This window comes from Rutilus rutilus (assembly GCF_951802725.1).
Source record: "Rutilus rutilus genome assembly, chromosome: 17".
In the NCBI taxonomy this organism is placed as follows: domain Eukaryota; kingdom Metazoa; phylum Chordata; class Actinopteri; order Cypriniformes; family Leuciscidae; genus Rutilus; species Rutilus rutilus.
This window is the reverse complement of record NC_140230.1, coordinates 30,385,704-30,409,492: the sequence shown is the minus strand read 5'-3', so window position 1 is coordinate 30,409,492 and position 23,789 is coordinate 30,385,704. Positions and strand designations below refer to the sequence as shown.

At 38.3% G+C, this 23,789-nt stretch overlaps 2 protein-coding genes across 2 annotated transcripts; both read left to right on the top strand.

Annotated features, from left to right (window-relative positions):
* Positions 1 to 169: 169 nt before the first annotated feature.
* On the top strand, positions 170 to 6,481 carry zhx1 (zinc fingers and homeoboxes 1). Its single transcript, XM_084435364.1, has 3 exons — positions 170 to 463; positions 1,375 to 1,634; positions 2,023 to 6,481. Exons 2-3 carry the CDS (start codon positions 1,475 to 1,477, stop codon positions 4,350 to 4,352), a joined length of 2,490 nt encoding a protein of 829 aa, XP_084291490.1. The 5' UTR covers positions 170 to 463; positions 1,375 to 1,474; the 3' UTR covers positions 4,353 to 6,481.
* A 749-nt stretch (positions 6,482 to 7,230) lies between these two features.
* Positions 7,231 to 23,570, top strand: washc5 (WASH complex subunit 5). The gene is made up of 29 exons (XM_084384743.1): positions 7,231 to 7,282; positions 7,574 to 7,823; positions 7,946 to 8,091; positions 8,303 to 8,387; positions 8,465 to 8,565; positions 8,736 to 8,928; positions 9,728 to 9,880; positions 11,253 to 11,366; positions 11,455 to 11,626; positions 13,035 to 13,162; positions 14,025 to 14,154; positions 14,228 to 14,340; positions 14,416 to 14,582; positions 15,705 to 15,780; positions 15,867 to 15,977; positions 16,065 to 16,205; positions 17,041 to 17,121; positions 17,375 to 17,476; positions 17,559 to 17,738; positions 17,836 to 17,960; positions 18,063 to 18,225; positions 19,035 to 19,137; positions 19,451 to 19,530; positions 19,647 to 19,750; positions 19,833 to 19,962; positions 20,113 to 20,209; positions 20,534 to 20,687; positions 22,238 to 22,325; positions 22,432 to 23,570. The coding sequence occupies exons 2-29, from the start codon at positions 7,638 to 7,640 to the stop codon at positions 22,486 to 22,488; spliced, it is 3,480 nt and encodes a 1,159-aa protein (XP_084240869.1). The 5' UTR covers positions 7,231 to 7,282; positions 7,574 to 7,637; the 3' UTR covers positions 22,489 to 23,570.
* Positions 23,571 to 23,789: the final 219 nt, after the last annotated feature.

Below are 23,789 nucleotides of genomic sequence, written 5' to 3'. Positions count from 1 at the left end.
GGTTTGTTAGTTTATAGAGAGGTTTAAAGTCTACAAGTATGTGCAATTGTATCCTATAAAGTCCTCTGTGAGTGTCTTGACTCAATTAACGTGCAAACGTGTTGTTTTATCGCCGATTTTACGTGACGGCGAGGAGTCGCCTGGCGATGATGTCACGACGTATAACACTGACAGCGGTGACGCCTGATGATCATTAAAAACTGCCATTAAAATGAACGCAGATGATTATTGTGTTTACTGAGAGAGCAATAAAACACCCGCGCGGCGTGCCCGGCAAAATAATAGAGGAGCTGAGTCATCAGAGAGAGAAGCATCCGATCAGCGTGGCATCTGTCCTGTCCATCCAGGGTTTTCCCCCTCTACCCGCGGCGGTTCTCGGTCCGCCTCGCCTCCGCTCTTCCTGCAGCCGAGCCGAAGGATACTCGCACCCAGAGCCGCGATCTCACACTAAACCCCGCGGCCGGTGAGTTCCAGTACATCCCTGAAGCTCCCTCACTAACAAAGTAGCATGGTATTATCTTGTTTTTATACTTTGTAACATGGTAATACCATAGTAATTTTAATAACCTTGGGGTACCAGACATGTACAATGAATCATGGTACAGTTCTGATATTTGGGAACACCATAGTACTTTGATATATACTATGGTGCTGATATTAATGTAACATCGTACATAAAGGCAATTTGGTGAACATGCTACCATGGAAATTTGGGCTTGTATCTTGATATGGTACTGCCACAGTGTTTGCAAGGGAACACTCTAAACACACAATTTTGTCATGCTCGGGGATGATGCCTATCATACTGGTGAGTGGTGACTTTAGATTTTAACAATGGTCATTCAACTTTGGTAATTTTTTTGAATACTGTACTGTTAATTTTAGTTATTAATGCATTAACTAATGTTAATATATATAACTTTTAATGTTAATGTATTGTAATGTAAATGAACCAAAATAACTGCCATAATCTAAGCCCTGTCTGTGAAACCAGGCCTTAATGTAAGCTACATGTTTAGCAAAAAAAGAAAGATATCAGACAGCTGTAGGTCTGCAGTGGCACTAAATCTATAGGGCTATAGATAAATATTTCAAATGTTAGATAACAGATAAAACGGTTCACAACTTCACATTTACAGATGCTTTATCTAGTGTTAACATACTTACTGTAAAGTGCTCCCTAGATTCTGCAGTGTTGGATTAGCATTTAATCTAAAATAATTGTATATTTTATCTTATCTACATTTTTTTTACAGTAATTTGATCTAGTGTGTAAAGGAACGCATCATTGAATGTTGATCATGCTGTCAACTGTCCTGTGTTTACATTATAACCAGTGTCTTGTGTATGTTTTTGTTTCTCTGTATCTTTCAGGATGCTGAGCTCAAATCTTGGAATGGGACTAACATTTAGCATATAAATTCAACCTCCTGGAGGTTCTGGCTAGCTTATATTTTTCACACTCACAAGCACAATGTCGAGCAGAAGGAAGTCCACGACCCCCTGCATGGTGCTTCCGTCAGATGTTGTAGAGCAAGATCCAGATATGGAGGCCCTGGAAGGGAATGAAGGAGCCGAGAGTATGGCAGACGGTCCTACTGAGGGAGCAGTGGTTCCCATGGAAACAGAGACAGGTGAAGTTCACTTCTCAAGGCAGTTTTTTTTATGTCCTTTCAGAAAAGCGCTCTGTCCATACCAAGTGCAAGTCATTTTTCTGTTCATATTGAAAGCTCAAATGCTGCAAAATCAAAACCTTATTGATGGTTAATATACAACTATGTTGAGTGTGATTTTGGACCAATGAGATTTACACTGTGGGCGGGGCTACCTATCACATTGCAACAAAAAATATAAAGCAACCTCTTGTCGCACATCGCTGTTGACAGTCACTACTGGTTAGGACAGAAAAAAAAACATACTTTAACAAGTCAGAAGTCCTGTTCTACTTATCTGCTAAGCATCTGTTCCTGTCATGTACTTATACTGACTCTAATCAAAATGATCCTTTCACTGTGCTTACAGAATATGAGGGGAGTCATTTCTCGAGCGAGGACTGTCGTTCTTCAGGAAAACGCTCAGGTCAAACATCACTAGAGCAGCCCATTTCTGATCTGACCACTGAAGGTGGTTTTGTGCAGACAGAGATGGAGGATAGTGATGACCCCTCAGTTACTGGAATCCCTATCAGCAAGACTCCCATAATGAAAATGAAAAGCAAGTCTGAACCCAAGAGAATAGCTATGTCTCTAAAAGGCACAAGTGAAAGCGAGACAATGGCTGAAAGTGAGATGGAACTGGAGCCATTGGAAGCATCAGTGATGGGCTCTTCCATGGCAGCAGAACACATGAGCCCATTGCTCACGGAGTCCATAAAGCCCAGCGTTCTCGTCAATATTTCAAACCCTGCGGTAGCAGATCAGAAGAAGCTGGTTATGAACTCTGCGACGGTTCTTCCGGCCGGCTTGGCCCAGGTGCTTTCTGCCTTGCAGGCCCAGCAGAACGCTCAAGCTCAACTTCTAATTCCAGTAAGCAGCATTCCCACATATAATGCTGCCATGGACTCCAATGCAGTCCTGATCAACATTTACAAGAAGTTCCCCTACCCGTCGGTGTCTGAGATCATGGGACTTGCAGCCCAGACCAAGTTCAGCGAGGAGCAGATAAAGATCTGGTTTTCAGCTCAGCGTTTGAAGCATGGTGTTAGCTGGACCCCAGAAGAGGTTGAGGAAGCCAGGAGGAAGCAATTTAATGGCACAGTCCACACAGTTCCCCAGACCATCACAGTCATCCCAGCCCATCATCTTTCTGCCACTAATGGCCTGCAATCTATTCTTCAAACCTGCCAGATTGTGGGGCAACCAGGTCTGGTTCTGACACAGGTTGGAACAGCCAACAACCTCCCGGTGTCCACCCCGATAACGCTGACAGTAGCCGGAATGCCCAATCAAAGTCAGACTCCCAAGATCGCAACCAATCAAATAAGCCCAGGTCTCAGTGAAACTAAGAGAGCTACTACGGTTCAGCCCCCATCACTGACCCCTCAGGAGAACTCTGCACTCAGTGCCGATCACTTTGGCATGCGCCCTAAGAAATCCAAGGAGCAGCTGGCTGAATTGAAAGCAAGCTATCTGAAGAATCAGTTTGCTACTGATGCTGAGATAGCTAGGCTAATGAAGTTGACCAACCTCACTAAAGGTGAGATTAAAAAGTGGTTCAGTGACACCCGATACAACCAGCGCAATTCTAAAAACAGCCACACCATCCTCCCGAACGACAATCCCAGGGGTAGTAGTAGTGCCACCATTGTTATCGACTCCAGTGACGAAACGCCACAGTCTCCAACACCATCACCTGTCAAAGAGAAGGAGACGCGCGCCAAGACCTGGAACCCCTTCCCAGACTTTACCCTGCAGAAGTTTAAGGAAAAGACACCGGAGCAGTTAGTGGTTCTAGAGGAAAGCTTTCAGAAATGTGACACACCAACTGATGAAGAGCTCAGCCGACTAAGAGCCGAGACAAAGCTTACCAGACGAGAGATTGACGCCTGGTTCACAGAAAAGAGAAAAGCCCCTGTGCCCGATTCCTCAGAGTCAAAAGCAGATGGTGAATCTTCCCAGAAGAAGGGGAGCCAAACTCCACCTGGTGGGAAGAGGGTAAGCAAAGAGAAGGTTACTAAAAAAACTCCAGAGCAGCTTCATGTTCTAAAAACTGCGTTCGTTCGGACCCAGTGGCCCTCGGCTGAAGAATACGACCAGCTGGCTGAGGAGAGCAGACTGCCTCGCTCCTACATCGTCAACTGGTTTGGCGATACACGCTACGCCTGGAAGAACGGCAACTTGAAGTGGTATTTTTACTATCAAAGTGGAAATGTGGGAGGAACAAATGGCAACAAAAACAGAAAACGGAGGATTCGGAATCGCGGTTGGGGGAGAACCCGTAATAGAAAAGCGAAGAAGCCCACAGAATCGGAGAAGAATTTACCTATCAGGTTTAAGTCTGGACGAGATATTTTGAAGGAATATTATTTGAAGCACAAGTTTCTGAACGAACAGGACTTGGATGAGCTTGTCGCCAAGTCTAACATGAGCTACGAGCAGGTGAGAGAGTGGTTTGCAGAGATTCGTCGGAAGGAGGAAATGGGTACCAACCCATTTGAAGATAAAACGGGAAATGAGGAACAAGACGAGGAAGAGGACGAGTCGCTGGGTGAAAATGAGACGGCAATTGAAGAGCAAGGACCTTCTGCCTTGGGAGATGAAGAAGGTGACGATGATGACGACACTGATGACAGCGATTCCTGGGAGCCTCCACAGAGCGTTCGAAAAACGTTATCAATGTCTGAGGGTCAGTGATCTGTCTGAATTGGCTTTATTCTGAGCAATGGCCCTTGGTGGAAAACCATGACTCTGTTGGGTCTCGACTACATGCCCTCTACCACTGCACCAATTCTGCTTATATTGTACATAGTTTCAATTAAGGTTTGACAAGTTCTTACTAGCATAAACATTGAGGAGAATAATGTTGTTTTTTTTGGTCAGAATGTTTGGTTTCACTCAAAACTCAAAAAAAAGAAATCATGCACATGAACAGGGTTTTTTTTCTCTGTGGCTCTGAAATGCAGCGGTAACTCAAGAGAGCCCTTGAATAATCTTGACAACGTCATGCATACGATCTGAACTTATGCCTACCAGAATTGGTTATGCACCTTATCCCTTGTACATGCAAAGACATCCTAGGCCTCTCTGTAGGGGCTTTTAATGGGGCTTTTCTCACTTGCAGTTATTTGGAGAATTCTTAGTGCCAAAGGTATAGTATTGAATGTTATGGTTCCCTTTACAATGAACACAACAGCTTATTGAAGGGAATATGCATGAATACTTTGTTTCAGATGGACACGAGGCACTTTGTCAACCACCGTGATGTACGGTGTTTAAAACGCAACCAGCCACCTTTTTTATGTTGGGCAATTTCAAAATTCAGTGACACACAAGTGTTTTATGTCTCATTCCCAGTGTTTTATCATCCATATACTGGCAGTGTATATCTGATATACAGCACACTACATCCCAACAGGACGTTGTAGATGTTCCTGTAGTCCATCTGACTTATAAAATATTTCATGAACATGTCAGTGGTTGTAATAAACAGGAGATGTGACTGTTTTGCAGCTTTTCAACTGGACAGTTTTAAAGTGTTTTGTTAAATTCAATGGGAACATGTTTTTGGCTGTCATTTGCTGTTTATTAATTTAAAAGTGTAACCTCCCTCAGATTTCTCCTCTGTTGGGCTGTCAGAGATGTTCATAAGCCTGCAGGCAAAGGGGACTTTCATTTGCTTGACAAATTTCAAATGATCATGTTAAGAACTTAATGTGTATTTGCCCTAATCATGAAGCGTTATGTTTTCCATTTCTATGACTTTGCAGAATTTCTTGCCTTTTTGAGGAAAATGTGTTTTTGTTTTCTATTAATATCTTGCTTTTATAGGACTAAACATGAACTGTTGATGAATAATTACCATGTGGGTGTAATTTGAGTTTGCTTTTTTAATATTTCTGCATGAAAGCGACATTATTACTGGTACTTTTAAAATCGAACCCCCCCGTGTAAGACATTCACCATCTTCATTATATCTGCATGTATCCGACATTGAGGATGGGGGAAAAATTGTTCAGTTTGTACATATACCTTTATGCTCAACTAGTAGTTTTAAAGCCTTTTTATAAGTTTGTATTTATAGTGATACATTTCACCTCTACACGAGTGGGTTGCTTGTATGGTGATCATTCAAATAATTATTTTGTGATTTGAGATGTTTCTCAGATTTTAAGAGTTCTATGTTGTATTTTTGTTTTTACGTCCTGGATTTCTTTCTTTTTCTGGTGAACATTTAATTGATTTGCTTGCAACCCTCATTTTCCTGTGAATACTGTAGTGTATTATAGACAAGAGGTCAAATGTGCCTCTGTGAACATGGTAAGTACTGTTTGAACAAAATAGCACATTTAAACTTAGGAAAATGTGTCCTCTCCACTGTTAACAACTGATGCTTTCATGTTTTTTAGAGTTTGAGAAGCTTACTGGGATCTTGCTTTGAATGCGTATTAGTGCAGAATCAAACCACAGTTGTATGTTTTGCTTCCTTTCAGCGGTCACTAATAATACGTTTAATAACGACAGTGTTTCTTAAATGGTTATCAGATTAGTCTGTTTCTAGGCTCTGTAAAACACAGAATTTTACACAAATAATAATAATAATACAGATCTGGAACCATCATGGATTGTGATTTGAAACTCATGACGAGCCTTAAAATCTGTAGATGCCGCTGTGGTGGCAAAAAGCTTTATTTCCAAGAGCCATAGGCCTTGTGCAATGCTTTTAATTTAATTGAACTGTTTTAATAGGCTTTTGCTTGATTTAGACTAAATATATATTTTCTACTTGTTTGAGGACAACACAATAAATTTGGATGAAAAAATGCTCTCTGCTTTTCATTTTCTCCTCAAAGTTGATCTTTTCCATAAGTCGCTCTAATGGCATCACTCTCTGGGAGAACAAAATGGAACATATTTTAGCCTAATCGTTGTATTTTATATAGTAAGCAATTACACTGCAGCAAGAGGATAATGTGTTATTTTATGTATTTATAGTATTGTCATGGGAATGACATTTTTGGAAGTGGACTTCATTGAATTTATTCATAAAAAGCAAGTAATTATAGTATTTTCTTAATTAAAATACTTATAATCTGGTAATGGCACCTACTCTTAGAATACTCTAAATATCTGAACATTTAGGTCTTCAATCATCACCGACTCAAACCAAAACCTTTTTCTTGAAAAGAAAATTAGTAGAATGCTTTGAGTGATATATAATGACAGCAGTAAATGGGGAGTGATTCTTTAAAATTTCAATGAAATTACAGATAAATACCAAATGAAATGAAATGATTACTGCGTACGTTCTTTGGAGGACAATTATTCTAATTTTAACACTTTATAAATGCATAGATAGAGAACTTCCCACAAATCTAACCATTAAATATGTGTAAAACGTGATTAAAGAGACACAAATAGGATCTTTTAGGGCACACAAATGTTTACCTATTTGAAGCATCACTCAAATAAACATGTTTAAACGTCAATCGTGAGACTTTTATTTTGAAGCAGTTGACCAGTACGCAGCCATTTAGCCCTCAGCGCTGGGCGGAGCGACCAATGAGTTCCCCTCGTGACACCCACGTGATTTGTAAACAGGAAGTGTCTGATCTGTACTGCAGAGGGTGAGTGACCAAAATCTAAAATAAATAAAAAACATAATTCAATCATATAAACGTTACGTATAAATGTGGATTTGGCTATTACAGTGCATCACTTTATAGTCAATCATATTTAGTGTGTTCATGCTATTTGAGCGCAGATTCAGCAATAAACAGTAGATTGTTATTGAAATATATTATGGGGAAAAAATAATTTGAGGTTAGAGTTACGTAAAATCACCGTAATCTGTAATGAAGGCAGTCATTTACGTGGTTAGCATGGAAAAGTAATGCTTTTTTATTGAATGTCATCAGATCTGGCCATCACTGAGGAGAGACTGAATGATCAGAGAACAGATCTGCTGTTTTCTTCCTCATCATGGTGGATTTTCTGGCAGAGAACAACCTGTGTGGTCAGGCCATCCTGAGGATTGTGTCCAGAGGAAACGCCATCATAGCAGAATTACTGAGGCTGTCAGACTTCATTCCTGCAGTTTTCAGACTCAAAGACAAGAGTGACCAGCAGAAATATGGAGACATAATCTGTGATTTCAGCTACTTTAAGGTACTCTCATTGTCTGTCATCTGTAATTATGTCATCATAAATGAATTGGATCTGATCTTTCCAAGATGCTCAGAAAGATTTGCAGTAAGCAACTGGTTCTGATGTGAATCTGTGTGTTCTAGGGTCAGGAGTATTATGAGGGTAAACTGGAAGCAAAGCCGGAGCTGCAGGATTTGGATGAGGAGTTTCGGGAAAACAACATAGAAATATTGACGCGGTTCTACCTGGCCTTTGAGAGTGTCCATAAATATGTTGTCGACTTGATAAGGTGTGTTGTTTTCAAACGCAACGGATCTGAAATAGTGAACATTTTTAGCAAAAAGAGGGGAAAATTCAACAAGCAAATCAGCACCATTAGTTTTGCTGGAGCAAATATACATTTATTTATTTATTTGACATAATTTAGTGGATTTCTCTCTAAATCAAATCTTCTTCTTCTTATTTATTCAATTTAAAGAAATGTATTGCTTCCTCTGAAGGTACTTGGATGATCTCAATGAAGGGGTCTACATTCAACAAACACTGGAAACTGTTTTACTGAATGAAGATGGGAAACAGCTCCTGGTAAATTTCTGACTCACTAAATATAAAACAAATAGGAGTTAATGGAGGAAATCAGTAATGCATGTGATTTCTGTCAGTGTGAGGCTCTGTACCTGTATGGAGTCATGTTACTGGTCATTGATCAGAAGATGGAGGGGGAGGTGAGAGAAAGGATGCTGGTGTCCTACTACAGATACAGGTAAGACGATATCTTGCCTTACACTCTTGCATTTTTTGGAGTTTTTTTTGTTTTTTTTTACTCAACTCATCTGAAAGCAGCTCAGATGAGATGATTTATCTCATCAAATGGACAAACACGTCCAGGTGCTACTGAATGAACACATTAAACACTATTTCTCATTTCCCCAGCGCTGCCCGCTCCTCGGGCGACTCCAACCTGGACGACATCTGCAAGCTCTTGCGCAGCACGGGATACTCCAGTCACCCGGGAGCCAAACGGCCTCCCAACTACCCCGAGAGCTACTTCCAGAGAGTTCCCATAAGCACCACCTTCATCAGTATGGTGATCGGCCGCCTCCGCTCTGACGACATTTACAACCAGGCAAGACAGTGGTGTGATTTAAACTGGGGGAGCTAGGGGCTCCTCGGGAAAGTTCAGAGAAAAATGGTGTAAAAAAAACCAAAAAAAAAACAGTAAATGAAAATAGCACTAATAAATAGTAAAATAAATTAGATTATGTTAAATAATTTTATTCTATTGACATACAAACAAAAAATGAATCAGTAAGGTTCAGATAAAAATTTTTTTTTTAAACATACATAATAATGAATGATAAAATAAGTTTGATAATGTAAAATTATTTTATTCTTTTGATGGATAAAATTCAATAAAGTTACTTAATCTAAAAGTTCAAAGAAAAAAAGTGCAAAAAAAACATTATTATTAATAAAATAAGTTTAAAAATAATAACTATTTAATTTTATTGACAGATAAATGTTCAGAGAAAAGGTGTAAAAACATTTATATATATGTGTGTGTGTGTATAATAAAATAAGTTTGATAATTATTCTTTTTTTATTCTATTGACATAAAATGCAAAAATAGATACAGTTACATACATAAATACATATATAAAATTAAATACATTTGATAATGACAAATTATTTTAATATGTTGACAGATAAAATGCAGAAACTTTATAGAAAGTATATTTTCTAACCAATACATTTCGCATATTTTTCTACATTTGTCTTCTTTATACATAAAAATGGTGGCTTATATTTATATTTTTGGAAGGAGGTTCCTCACATATTCGGGGTCTTTGGGATCAGTATGTTTTGAAAACCCCTCATTTAGGCAGATAACTCATCTGTTATGTACAATGTTTCATCTGTTCTAGGTCTCTGCGTATCCTCTGCCGGAGCACCGGAGTACAGCGCTGGCCACACAGGCCGCTATGCTGTGTGTCTGCTTATATTTCACCCCCTCCATCCTGCAAACACAACAGGCCAAGATGAGAGAGATCGTGGACAAATACTTCCCTGACAACTGGGTGAGAAGACTTTATGAAAGGGATAGTTCACCCAAAAATGAATTACTCGCCCTCATGTCTTTCGTTCATCTTCAGAACACAAACGAAGAACTTTTTGATGAAATATGTAACTACCACTTTGACACTTCAAAAAGTTCATAAAGAGATCGTAAAACTAATAAAAATGAAAACTGATATGAATTGAGTGGTTTAGTCCACATTTTCGGAAGAGACTTAATCACTTTATATGATGAACAGATTTAATTTAGGCTTTTATCCACATATAAACATTGATAAGCGAACATAAACAGAAGTTCAACCAAACCTGCTCTGCGTGAGAACAAACCTCATTGGTTCTTGCAGAAGCTCAAACGTGCTGCGTAACGCGAGAATGAACCTCATTGGTTCTTGCAGAAGCTCAAACGTGCTGCGTAACACATGAGAATGAACCTCATTGGTTCTTGCGGAAGCTCAAACGTGCTGCGTAACACATGAGAATGAACCTCATTGGTTCTTGCGGAAGCTCAAACGTGCTGCGTAACACATGAGAATGAACCTCATTGGTTCTTGCGGAAGCTCAAACGTGCTGCGTAACACATGAGAATGAACCTCATTGGTTCTTGCAGAAGCTCAAACGTGCTGTGTAACGCGAGAATGAACCTCATTGGTTCTTGCGGAAGCTCAAACGTGCTGCGTAACACATGAGAATGAACCTCATTGGTTCTTGCGGAAGCTCAAACGTGCTGCGTAACACATGAGAATGAACCTCATTGGTTCTTGCGGAAGCTCAAACGTGCTGCGTAACACATGAGAATGAACCTCATTGGTTCTTGCGGAAGCTCAAACGTGCTGCGTAACACATGAGAATGAACCTCATTGGTTCTTGCGGAAGCTCAAACGTGCTGCGTAACACATGAGAATGAACCTCATTGGTTCTTGTGGAAGCTCAAACGTGCTGCGTAACACATGAGAATGAACCTCATTGGTTCTTGTGGAAGCTCAAACGTGCTGCGTAACACATGAGAATGAACCTCATTGGTTCTTGCGGAAGCTCAAACGTGCTGCGTAACACATGAGAATGAACCTCATTGGTTCTTGTGGAAGCTCAAACGTGCTGCGTAACACATGAGAATGAACCTCATTGGTTCTTGCGGAAGCTCAAACGTGCTGCGTAACACATGAGAATGAACCTCATTGGTTCTTGCGGAAGCTCAAACGTGCTGCGTAACACATGAGAATGAACCTCATTGGTTCTTGCAGAAGCTCAAACGTGCTGCGTAACACATGAGAATGAACCTCATTGGTTCATTGCTTCCGTTTACCATAACTGATGTAATGAAAATGTTATATGCATGATATGTTTTATATTGCAATACCGACCTTAAATCTTCAGGTTATAAGCATATACATGGGGATCACTGTGAACTTGGTGGAAGCGTGGGAACCATATAAAGCTGCTAAAATAGCCCTGAACTACACGCTGGAGACAGCCAACATTAGAGAACAGGTACAGTCACCTGTGTTGTTCCCATTCACACACACGTTCGATCTAAACCAGAGTCACTCTGGGCTCACACACAGTTATCTCGTCTCAGGCCGGTCGATACGCTGCCAGTGTGGAGAGTTTGCGGCCGCAGGTACAGCAGTTGTTGAAGGAGGGATTCCTGAGAGAAGAAATCGTCCTGGACAACATTCCCAAACTGCTCAACTGCCTCCGTGACTGTAACGTTGCCATCCGCTGGCTGATGCTGCACACTGCAGAGTCCGGTGAGGCCAGTAAAGCCAATAACCCAGCACTTCTCAACCTTTTTGATTTAGACACCCACACTTTCAAAGACCATATTATACTAGATATTTTTGGTGCTTCTGCTGTAATGACAAAATATTTTTAAACCTTTTTTATTTACAGAAAGTTTCAGAAACTAGTAGTGTCAATATATTTAAAGAAATAAATAATTATATAATAATATATTGTTATTATACACTGCCTGGGCAAAAAAAGTCACTGTTTGGATTTAAATAGGCAAATGAAGAGTCTATGATTGGATCATCATTGCAGTGATTATTATGTTTCTAGCTTGTTATATGCTTGGCAACAGTTCTTCTAACCCTAATTGATGGAGTGTGTAGGAAGACGTACCATGGCCATATTCCACAATGACAATGTCAAGATTCATCAGGCTCAAATTATGAAAGAATGGTTGTGAGGAGCATGAAGAATCATTTTCACACATGAATTGGCTCCTCTGAGTCCAGACCTTAAATTCATCGAGAGTCTTTGGGATGTGCTGGAGGAGACTTTACAGAGTGCTGGACTCTTGCGTTTCAATACAAAATCTTGACCAAAAATTGATTTTCTTGATTTAAATTGGGCTTTTGGGCCGGGCAGTTTATTTAATAATTCTAGATAATTAAAAGAAGTATATTCCACAATTCTGGAAGTTTCATTGACATTGGACATGACATTTCCAGGTTTAGAAATTACACTTGTAATAATAGGCTTGCTTAACTCTTTCACCACCAGCAGTTTAAAAAAAAGATAATTTTGACAAAAATTTCATAGCCCCCAGAATATTTTGTTGTATGAACATCTGAAAATGCAATATATCAAAAGAAAGAACAGAGCCTCTGCTTTAAACAAAAAAAAAATGTTTTATTCTAGCTTCATGCATTCTTTTTTTATCTACACTTGAATGTGGGTAAGTTTCGTAAAAAAGTATTTTTCAATGTCCAATAAGCAATGCTTTTATGGCTTATTTCTGCTTCTTTTTTGTCTGTGTTTTGATCTGGATATTCTCTACTCCTTCAGAAGATGCATAATAGCGCCCCCTACCGTACACAGAAAGCCGGAAAATTCTGTCAATGGCGAGTAATCGTCTCATAAATGACGGAAAATTTCGTCAATGGCGAGGAAAGAGTTAAATATCCAGGTCTTTCAAGACCATAGGAATTCTGGTGCTTAAATAAAAATGACAGTTGTTGAGGGAGTGAATTGAGGGGAAGGCCCCCTTGAGGGTCCTAGACCCCTGACTAAGAACCATTGGTTTAAATGTTTTGAGCTTTGATTACTGAATCTATTTGAAAGGAAGTATACCTTTGTAGAGTTTGCTGTTCGATATAATGCATCAAAATGCTTTTATGAGTAATTGTTGTTGTTTTTTGTTTTTTGTTAAAGCTTATGATCCAAACAACAAGAGACTGCGTCAGATCAAAGAGCAAATTATCAATGACTCCAAATACAATCCCAAAATTCTGTTTCAACTGCTGCTGGACACGGCCCAGTTTGAGTTCATACTCAAAGAGGTAAATCGAAATAATCTGAAAAATGTGCCTCAGCTCAAACGTCACTGTTCCTTATTTTGTTGGTTTAGAAGTCTTGTTTTTTTATTTGATCTGTAACATAAGACAAAAAGGTAAAAATGTAATTCATCCTAGGGCATATCTACCAATCTCAGCTCAGACCTTCACCCTGTTCCGACTTATTACCATGTATTTTTGTCTAGTGGACTTTCAGATTTTGTGTATTTATCTGTCCATGAGGCCAATATAGCCTTCCATAGTAAAGGCTTTTATTAACTTTCATGCAAGATAACATTTTCTAGATGTACACTACTGTTCAAAAGTTTGGGGTCAGTAAATAATTTTTGTCTTTCTTTAGACAAATTAATGCTTTTATTTAGCAAGGACACATTAAATTGATCAAAAGTGACACCAAAGACATAATGGTAAATTTCTATTTCAAATAAATGCTGTTCTTTTTAACTCTATTCATTAAAGAATCCTGTAAAAGTCTATCACAGCTTCCACAAAAATATTAAGCAAAACTGTTCTCAACATTGATAATAATAATACATTTTTCTTGAATGATTTCTGAAGGATCATGTGACACTGAAGACTGGAGTAATGATGCTGAAAAAAAAATCACAGGAATAAATTACTTGTATATATTATATTAAATTAGAAAATAGTGTAATAATATTTCACAATATTACTGTTTTACTGTATTTTTGATTATACAAATGCAGCCTTGGTGAGCATAAGAGACTTCTTTCTAAAACATGAAACAATCTTACCGACCCCAAACTTTAATGGTACTGTATTTTGATATGGGATCTCACATAGAAGCCTCTCATAATTTACTTCTCTCGGTTTGCGTGATTTGCAGATGTTCAAGCAGATGTTGGCAGAGAAGCAGCTCAAGTGGGAGAGCTATAAGAAGGAAGGATCAGAGAGAATGATGGAGCTGGCCGAGGTGTTTTCTGGGGTCAAACCTCTCACCAGGGTGGAGAAAAACGGTAAACATGCAGAACCACAACATGCCTTTCTGCACTGTAGACATTATCGCTCATGCATTGATTTGTTTATCAGAGAATCTTCAGGCCTGGTTCCGAGAGATCTCCAAACAGATCGAGTCCCTGAACTATGAGGACTCGACCGCTGCTGGCAGGAAGACTGTGCAGCTCATTCAGGCTCTTGTGGAGGTACGAACACATCTGAACATGTGCTGTGATGTGATTCTCTTCAGTGATTTCACATGAAATTGTTTCTCTGGGAAGGTCCAAGAGTTTCACCAGCTGGAGTCGAACCTGCAGGTGTGTCAGTTCCTGGCGGACACACGCAAGTTCCTCCATCAGATGATCCGCACCATCAATATTAAAGAAGAGGTGCTAATCACAATGCAGATTGTGGGGGATTTGTCCTACGCCTGGCAGATCATTGACAGGTATTGGCGTTACATTGGCCTCTTTTTGTTTTCTCACACATTTAAGGTTAAAGTTCCCCAATTATGCTATTTAAAGATTTATAATTTAGTTTTGGAGGTTTGTTGCAATAGCTTTAATGCCGGAACACACCAAGCTGACTTTCGGCCATTGGGCAATCGGCTTCGGTTTTTTTTTTTTGGTGTTCTGCACTGTTGGCTCTAGTCAGGATTTTTGTGCCGATTCATCATGTTGAATCGGCGTCTGGCCGTCGGTGAGAGAGAGAACTCTGATTGGCTGTTCAGCTTAGTTTGGTGAGTCAGTGCACGTGAATAAAAGCGAAACTGGTGAAAGCGAGCAAAGAAGTCAAGACGGTACAGACAGAAGGCGGTTCAAATTTTACATAATCTTACCTGAGCATTTGAATGCACACGATTTTCATAATAACATAAGCCGACTGGAATGAAGAAATTGATCCGCGTGATTGATATTCAGAATAGTAAGCAATCACTGCTTTGTTTAAGGTTTGTATTTCTATAGTCCTAATTTCGGTTTCTCTTTTTGAATTACGAAAATAGACTATTGATACCTGCTGATATAGACAGATCGCAGGCGCAGAACACATGTGCTAAGTTAGTTGACTTAAGTTAGCCTTTTTAGTCCTTTTGGTGTGTTCAAGCACAGCTTTTTGGCCGAGATGCAGACAACGTGTCAGCTTTTGTCATCGCTAGTTCTTTGACGTTGGCTTGGTGTGTGCCGGGCTTTGCGTGCGACATGTCGACGACACGAACCAAACTCTTCCAGGCGTCAGCTACAACTACAGTATTTGAGGGCGGGTCAAAGTAGATGTTGTTTGCTGGCAACCAATGAAGACCATGGGCTACCATTATGCAAAACAACATAGGTTCTTGTAGAAAGTTAGACTGAAATCGCTGACGACTCGTTTCAGGCGGTTCAGAATCGGTTCTTTCTTTTGGTAGACAGTAACTCTTTATCAGGCACTTAGATCTTCACAAACAACATTCACAAACAACTGTTTATCAGACATTCACAAACAACTATATCACACACTACATGAAAGGTGATATCTGAAAAACCACAATGGTGGCACTTTAAAGTTCCTTTTCCCAATGTGTTTCTCACAGCTTCACCTCAATAATGCAAGAGAGCATCAGAGCAAACCCCTCGATGGTGACCAAACTCAGAGCCACTTTTCTGAAGGTGAGTCAGACTGGCCTGGTAATGTGTGACACCAGAAACATATCCACTTTATAACTGAATCTGCTCTTCATTGTGAACACGAACAGCTGGCGTCTGCGCTGGATCTGCCTCTTCTACGGATCAACCAGGTCAACAGTCCAGATCTGCTCAGCGTGTCTCAGTTTTACTCCGGGGAGCTGGTGGCTTATGTTAGAAAGGTTTGGAGAAGAAATCACTTTATTAATGTCTCTGTATTTGTTCCATATCTCTTTAAACGCGTTTCATGCAAACATGCTTCCTACCAGGTACTGCAGATCATTCCGGAGAGTATGTTCACCTCGCTGGCCAAAATCATCAAACTGCAGATCCATGACATTATGGAGGTGCCCACACGTCTGGACAAAGACAAACTGAAGGACTACTCTCAACTCAGTGCCCGTTACGAGGTACGACAGATACATTTGAGCTCTTGAATGTGGCTGTAACAAGCGATAGTGTTTCCTTCGGTTGTCTTTGCCATCAAACCAGATGTGATATTATCTAGGAAGCTTACTATAAACATGCCGCCTTTGCCCTGAAAATTATGAAATCTTGACATGACATTTTAGTTAGTCAATTTTAATATTTTATTATTTTACTTTTTTTATTATTTTTTCACAAAACCTGTAGATTATCAGGGTATCATTTAATTGACCAGTCGAATAGTCTCACACATCCATAATTTATTCATAAATGTTGTATAGTATTTTTTTTATGCTGCTTTTGATTTATGCAGATTATAAAAACGATTATATTATAAATGTAGTATTATTTTAATCTATATATTTCTATTTATTTTACTCTACATATATTTCTATTTTGCATTATTTTACTCTATATATTTATATTTATTATATTTTGCATTCTTCTATTTTTCTATTTTATATAGAACATTTTTCTATTCTTCTATTTTATATAATCTAATTCTTCTAATTGTATATATATAATTTTTTATTTTTTATTTATTTTACTCTCCATATATTTATATTTATTATGTATTTGTATTATTTTACTCTCTATATTTATATGTATTATATTTTGTATTATTTTACTCTATATAACTAACTTGCTCAGCAAAATTCTCCACAAAATCAAGCCTGTGTAAGAACCTGGAGGTGTTTGCGTTCACATACTTAGAGTATGAGTCAACAACAGGTTGCTGTTCTTGTATAGATTTATTTAGTGTAATTATTTATAAATGATAATAAATAAAGTAACTCGATGCCGATCTCCATTTGACAGGTAGCTAAACTCACTCATGCCATCTCAGTCTTCACTGAAGGTATTTTGATGATGAAGACCACACTTGTCGGCATTATCAAGGTACTCTAAAGATTCTCTGAATGTTACACGTTGATCATTTTTGATAGATCACAGCATTTTCTTTTTGCACTGATGCAGACCATAAATTTGCAATAAGAATTACAGGTAATAGGGTGGATTTTTTTTTATTTCTTGTTGAGAATAATGTAGTTGGTAACATGGTTTAACTAGCCTTATTTCTATGTTTACGGAGTATTACACATTTTTATACGACCATGAGAGCTCGGAAACCATGAAAACACGTCTGTTTCAGGTGGATCCGAAGCAGCTTCTGGAGGACGGGATCAGGAAAGAGCTGGTCAAACGTGTCGCTTACGCTCTGCACAAAGGCCTCATCTTCAACCCCAAAGCCAAAGTGAGCAAACCTTCATCTTGCCCTGCTAAACAATTATATCTCTGTCCTTTGTGTTTAGAACATCATATTGTTTCTCTTTCAGCCCAGTGAGCTGATGCCAAAGCTGAAGGAAATGGCTGCCACCATGGATGGGTTTTATCGCTCATTTGAATATATTCAGGATTACGTGAGCATCTACGGACTGAAGATCTGGCAGGAGGAGGTGTCTCGTATCATCAACTACAACGTAGAGCAGGAGTGTAACAGTTTCCTCAGGACGAAGGTCTCGGTCTTTGCAGCGTCTTATTCATATTGAGCCTCTTTTAAACTTCAGATTTTGTCGTTCATTGGTAGCTTATACTTCTAGTGTTGATTTTCAGATCCAAGACTGGCAAAGCGTCTACCAGTCCACCCACATTCCCATTCCTAAGTATCCGTCTGTTGATGAATCCGCCACGTTTATTGGACGCCTTTGCAGGGAAATCCTGAGGATCACGGATCCAAAGTAAGTCAGCGCAAAAGTGATTATTTCAAACTTTTGATGCTTTGACGGCCAGATGCCAAAAGCCTGGAGAAATGTCATGTTCCTCGTCTTTATTCCTCTCAGAATGACGTGTTACATTGACCAGCTGAACACTTGGTACGATTTGAGGACGCATCAGGAAGTGACCAACAACCGACTCTTCTCTGAGATTCAAGACACGCTGGGGACCTTCGGCCTGAACGGACTCGACCGACTCTTGTGTTTCATGATCGTGAAGGAGCTGCAGGTGAAACTTGTGCTCAATTTCTACTGAAATGCAATGATTTTGAAATTGACCATTGATGATTTGAACTAATCAAATCAAGTCGAATTGCATGACAACGGTGAGAAAACGGCACTTAAGAAAGCGTCTGATTGTAGTGATGTGGATATGTTTGCACAGGCTCTGCAATTCACAGCAGTCACGTCACATTTATTAATACAGTAAAAGTAGCAAGACATGAAAAAATAGTGTCAGTGTCTCTTCCCATTAGAATTACAACTTCAGTTTTTACTATAAAGCAGCTCTCCAGTGTGTTCAGTGGTAGTTCAAAGGGTTTTCTGGAAAGAAAATGTCGAACTCCTGAGACGAACACTAAACAAACTTCATTTTGGCCTTATTTGTTTTTAAATGACGTCACACAAGTTCGTTCGTTCTTCAATTTCGCTTGAAGTGTATCAGGGCCTTAAAAGGGTTAGTTCAACCCAAAATCTCATAATTTACTCGCTCTCAAGCCATCTTAGGTGTATATGACTTTCTTTTCACAGCCAAACACAATTAGAGTTATATGAAAAAAAATATCCTGGCTCTTCCAAGCTTTATAATGGGAGTGAAGAGTAACTGAGTTTTTGAGGCTTCCAAGCTTCCTTTCAGGAACTGAATCATAAAAGTCGTAACTGAATCAAAAAGTCAATTGAATCAAAGTCAATCAATGTCTGTACAAATAATTACATCAATATTTAGTGAATACCTTGAAATCCCCTCATCACAATAAATTTCATCTAAATAATAATAATAATATAAACAATAATAAAAAAGAAATTTCTCCTTTGCAGAATTTCCTGACAGTCCTTCAGAAGAACATCCTGAAAGACAAAGCGGTGGTTGACGTGTTTAAAGCTCTGCTGACAGCTGTCAATCCTGTCAAAGGGATTGTGGGTAAGTGTGTTTGATGCACTTCCAAAATGCCCAAAGTATACTTCAGCCATCTGCTCTCTGCGTAATTTACATCATCTAGAGGGTGATTTACACTATCTGCGTGCAGGGTGCACTTGAAAACAAAGTCCACTAGATAGTGTGCACGTGCCGGACGCATCTTTCCGTGCTCGCAGCCAAAGGAGTATACTTTAAAATGCCCGTGTGCGCAAGACGGAGCGGAACGTGGAAAATGAAGTATACCCGGGCCTTAAGCCTGACACTTATTCCCACTGTCGTGTTCTTAATATATTTATCTTTCTACATCAATATTCAGCAAATGCAAGCAAAGTTTACGCCAACGCTGTGGCCAAAACCCAGAAGATTTGGGCGTCTTATCTGGAAGCCATCATGAAGGTGTTGCTTTCTTTTTATTTCTGAGACTTCATTTTGAACATTTGTTTTTCCATCCATTATTTCTATTTGATTTTGCATATATTCATGCTGAAAAAGACCATGATCCTTTCTCACAGGTGGGTCAGATGCAGATCTTGAGGCAGCAGATCGCCAACGAATTGAATTACTCCTGTAAATTTGACTCGAAACACCTCGCTGCGGCACTGGATAATCTGAACAAGTGGGTTGGGAATGATGTTTCTTCCTTTCTTTGTACTTGGATTAGTTTTGACAACTTACAATGGAAGTGTGATCATTTTCAGGTCTCTGCTGTCCGATATCGAAGCACATTACCAGGATCCATCGCTGCCGTATCCCAAAGACGACAACACCCTGCTCTACGACATCACCGCCTATCTGGAGGCGGCCGGAATCCATAACCCACTAAACAAAGTGAGTCATGTATATGAGAAATATTCATTTCTCCATGTCAGTGATTATTTTATCAGATAGGCCCAAATTTCAGTGCTTCCCTGCCTGACATGACATGACCTATTAACATCAACCACCATTTTGTTTTATTTATCAATTTGATACTTTCAGATCTACATCACGACGAAGCGTCTGCCTTATTTTCCCATTGTGAACTTCCTGTTCCTCATTGCACAGTTGCCAAAAATGCAGTACAATAAAACCCAAGGTCTGTAACTTTTTAATATTTTTTGCATCTGTTCAAAAGTTTGGGGTCGGTAAGATTTTTTTTATGTGTTTGAAAGAATTTTTTTCTCTTATGCTATAAATTTTTTCACAATTCTTTGATAAATAGAAAGTTCAAAGGAACAGCATTTTAAATTATTTAAAATGGTACAATTTTTTTCTGTCACTTATGATCAATATTCATTTCTTTCTTAAAAAAAAAAAATCTTACTGAACCCAGACTTTTGAACATAGTGTATGTAAATGAGACCAAAGCCTCCAGCTCCTGCTGGAGTGGGTTTGATCTGTGTTTGTGCTGGTTCCACAGGGATGACGTGCAGGAAGGCTGCAGATCCCGTGGATTGGGTTCCTCTGGTCCTGGGTCTCCTGACGCTGCTCAAACAGTTTCACTCCAGATACACAGAACAGTTCCTGGCTCTGATTGGACAGTTTATTCGCTCCATAATGGAGCAGTGCACCAGGTACCTCACTTCACTATGTGACGATAGAAGGGTGAATCTCACCAGAGAATGTCCAGAAAAATATGAAATTATATTTTGTATTGAATAAAATCAAGACTATTTTAGGACTATTAAGATTTTGGTAACACTTCAGTTTAGGGTCCAATTCTCACTATTAACTAGCTGCTTATTTGGATGCATATTACTAGGACATATTACTCGTTTATTAGTACTTATAAAGCACATATTAATGCCTTATTCTGCATGACCATATTCTACATCCCTTAATCATACCCAATACCTAAACTGAACCACCACCTTACTAATTGTTAATAAGCGGTAATTATAAGTTTGAAGCAAAAGTCATAGTTAATAGTTAGTTAATAGTGAGAATTGGACCCTAATCTAAAGTGTGACCAAGATTTTTTGATTACACTTTATATTACACCTTAACCCACCCTTAAACCTACCCATACCACCAAACTTGTCCCTAACCGTACCCGTATCCCAGCTCAATAGCAGCAAGTGTTTTGCTATACAACATGAACACAATTAAGTACGTTGTACTTTTTTCTTTTTTTTTTTTGATGCAAGTACATAATAGTTAAATAAGCCTAAAGATAGATAGTGTAAAATTATCCAAAATATAGTACAGTTATAACGTAATCATTAATATATTTATTTTACTATGTATTTATATTATAAATACATAATGTAAAATGATACAAAATATGAGAATTAGTTTTTTACATTATGGTATCAAAAATATGGGCAAGTTATATAGAGTAAAACGATACAAAAATAATAAAGATAGATAGATAGATAGATAGATAGATAGATAGATAGATAGATAGATAGTAAAATAAATATATTAATTACATTATAACTGTACTATATTTTGTATTATTTTACACTATATTTATTATTTTTGTATCGTACTATCTGGCATTACAGTAATTTACTTTTTTATTGTATACAACATGAACACAATTAAGTACGTTGTACTTTTTTTTTTTTTTTTTTTTTGATGCAAGTACATAATAGTTAAATAAGCCTAAAGATAGATAGTGTAAAATTATCCAAAATATAGTACAGTTATAACGTAATCATTAATATATTTATTTTACTATGTATTTATATTATAAATACATAATGTAAAATGATACAAAATATGAGAATTAGTTTTTTGCATTATGGTATTAAAAATATGGGCAAGTTATATAGAGTAAAACGATACAAAAATAATAAATATAGATAGATAGATAGATAGTAAAATAAATATATTAATTACATTATAACTGTACTATATTTTGTATTATTTTACACTATATTTATATTTATTATTTTTGTATCGTACTATCTGTCATTTTTATTGTATTATGGCGTTAAAAATATGCTTAATTGTCATAAAAAATGTGATATTGATTTTCATTTAAAGCAAGGTATAATTTATTCTTTTGATTTTAGAGTGGAATCTACAGGTTTTGAGGGGAGAAGCTTTTTTTAAAATAAATGCCGTACTTTTCGGCATCATAGCAACAGAAGTGTCTAACATCGTCTGTTCCCTACAGTCAGAAGATTCCAGACATGCCTTCAGATGTAGTCGGAGCATTAATGTTTCTGGAGGACTATGTGCGTTACACTAAACTGCCCAGAAAGGTAGGAAATACTGCCATGAGATGTTGTATTCATTTTCTTTAAAGACACAAATATTGCACATCAAAAATCATGAGTAATAGTTATTTTGTTTTTCTCTCCTTTTCAGGTGGCAGAGGCTCATGTGCCGAGTTTCATTTTCGATGAATTCAGGACTGTGCTGTAAACATGCCTCTCATAATGTCAAATCATATTTGATATCGTTCATCTTTCTCTTAAAGCACTAATGAAATTGAGTAATTAGCATTTTTAACATTTCGATTTTTAAACATGTTGATCTTTTGTAGCTGTTACTGACCAGATATGTCTGTCTGCTGGTGTAATACATGCCATATGTGTATGTTTTGATACAACTTTTTAGCACACTTTCGAAGAATGAATCACTTTAACTCGCAGCCTCTCATGACTTATTGCTTTTATAAAATTATGGCAACATCAACCTCATGTGATTTTCCTTTTTTGCGAATATTGGCTCACCTTATCAGAATTTAGGCTCAGAATTATTCTTTTGAGGTACTAAACTGAAGCTTTTCTTTGGTACACAACACAGGAGACATGATTTGAATGAAAGTTTTACTTTTATCTTAAATATATTACAATACTGAATGGATACTGTATGAAAAAAAAAGAGCTTTTATCGTTTTAATTATCAGTCTATGTACAGCACACAATGAAAGAAAAGTATAGCCATGAAGAATCTATGAATACCAACACTGTGTACACGGTCAGAGGCGAACAGAAGAGAAACAACAGGGTGTGACAGCGGCTGACTTGATAAAGACGTTACAGCTGAAAAACAACAAAGTTAACGCGGTCCTGGATTCCATTATGTGTGTGGGTGTTCTGTTTGTGTTTAATATGGTTTGCCTTAAATACATTCATTGATATTTTGGTTGTGTCCTTCAATCAGGGATCAATGCGCTGAGATGCCTGATGCATTGATTATGACAATTGGCATCAGACTCGGGTTCGACTGACTTTTAATTCCAGTACGAATGTGCATTTGTTTCTGACAGGTCAGGGTCACAGTGAGCAGAGTATTGCTTCAGATGGTTATTACAAACGATAAGAAACTACATTAAATTATTGTCAACTGAATGTTCTTTGTGTGAGTTCAGTCCTGATGGTTAAAGTTACATATAATGTAATTTTGCACGTAAACTGCAAATACAATCACACGGAAACAGGACAAGCGTCCCACGATGTGTACAAAGGCGACTTGAAATGAAATAAAACCTTAATTTGCACAAAAACCTATCGCGGCATTAATCATTCTAAAGCACTTAATCGTTGTTGGGGTTAAATATGTACATACTAATACTGGGGAGGAGGGAAAGACTTTACAAATTTACCTTAAAAATACTTCATATGCATCATGGCGGTGTTACGGGACGTTATTCGTGGATTACAGGCAGAGTGCAAAAATCAGTGCCGACAGGTCGACCGCACAGCAGACTATGTACAGAT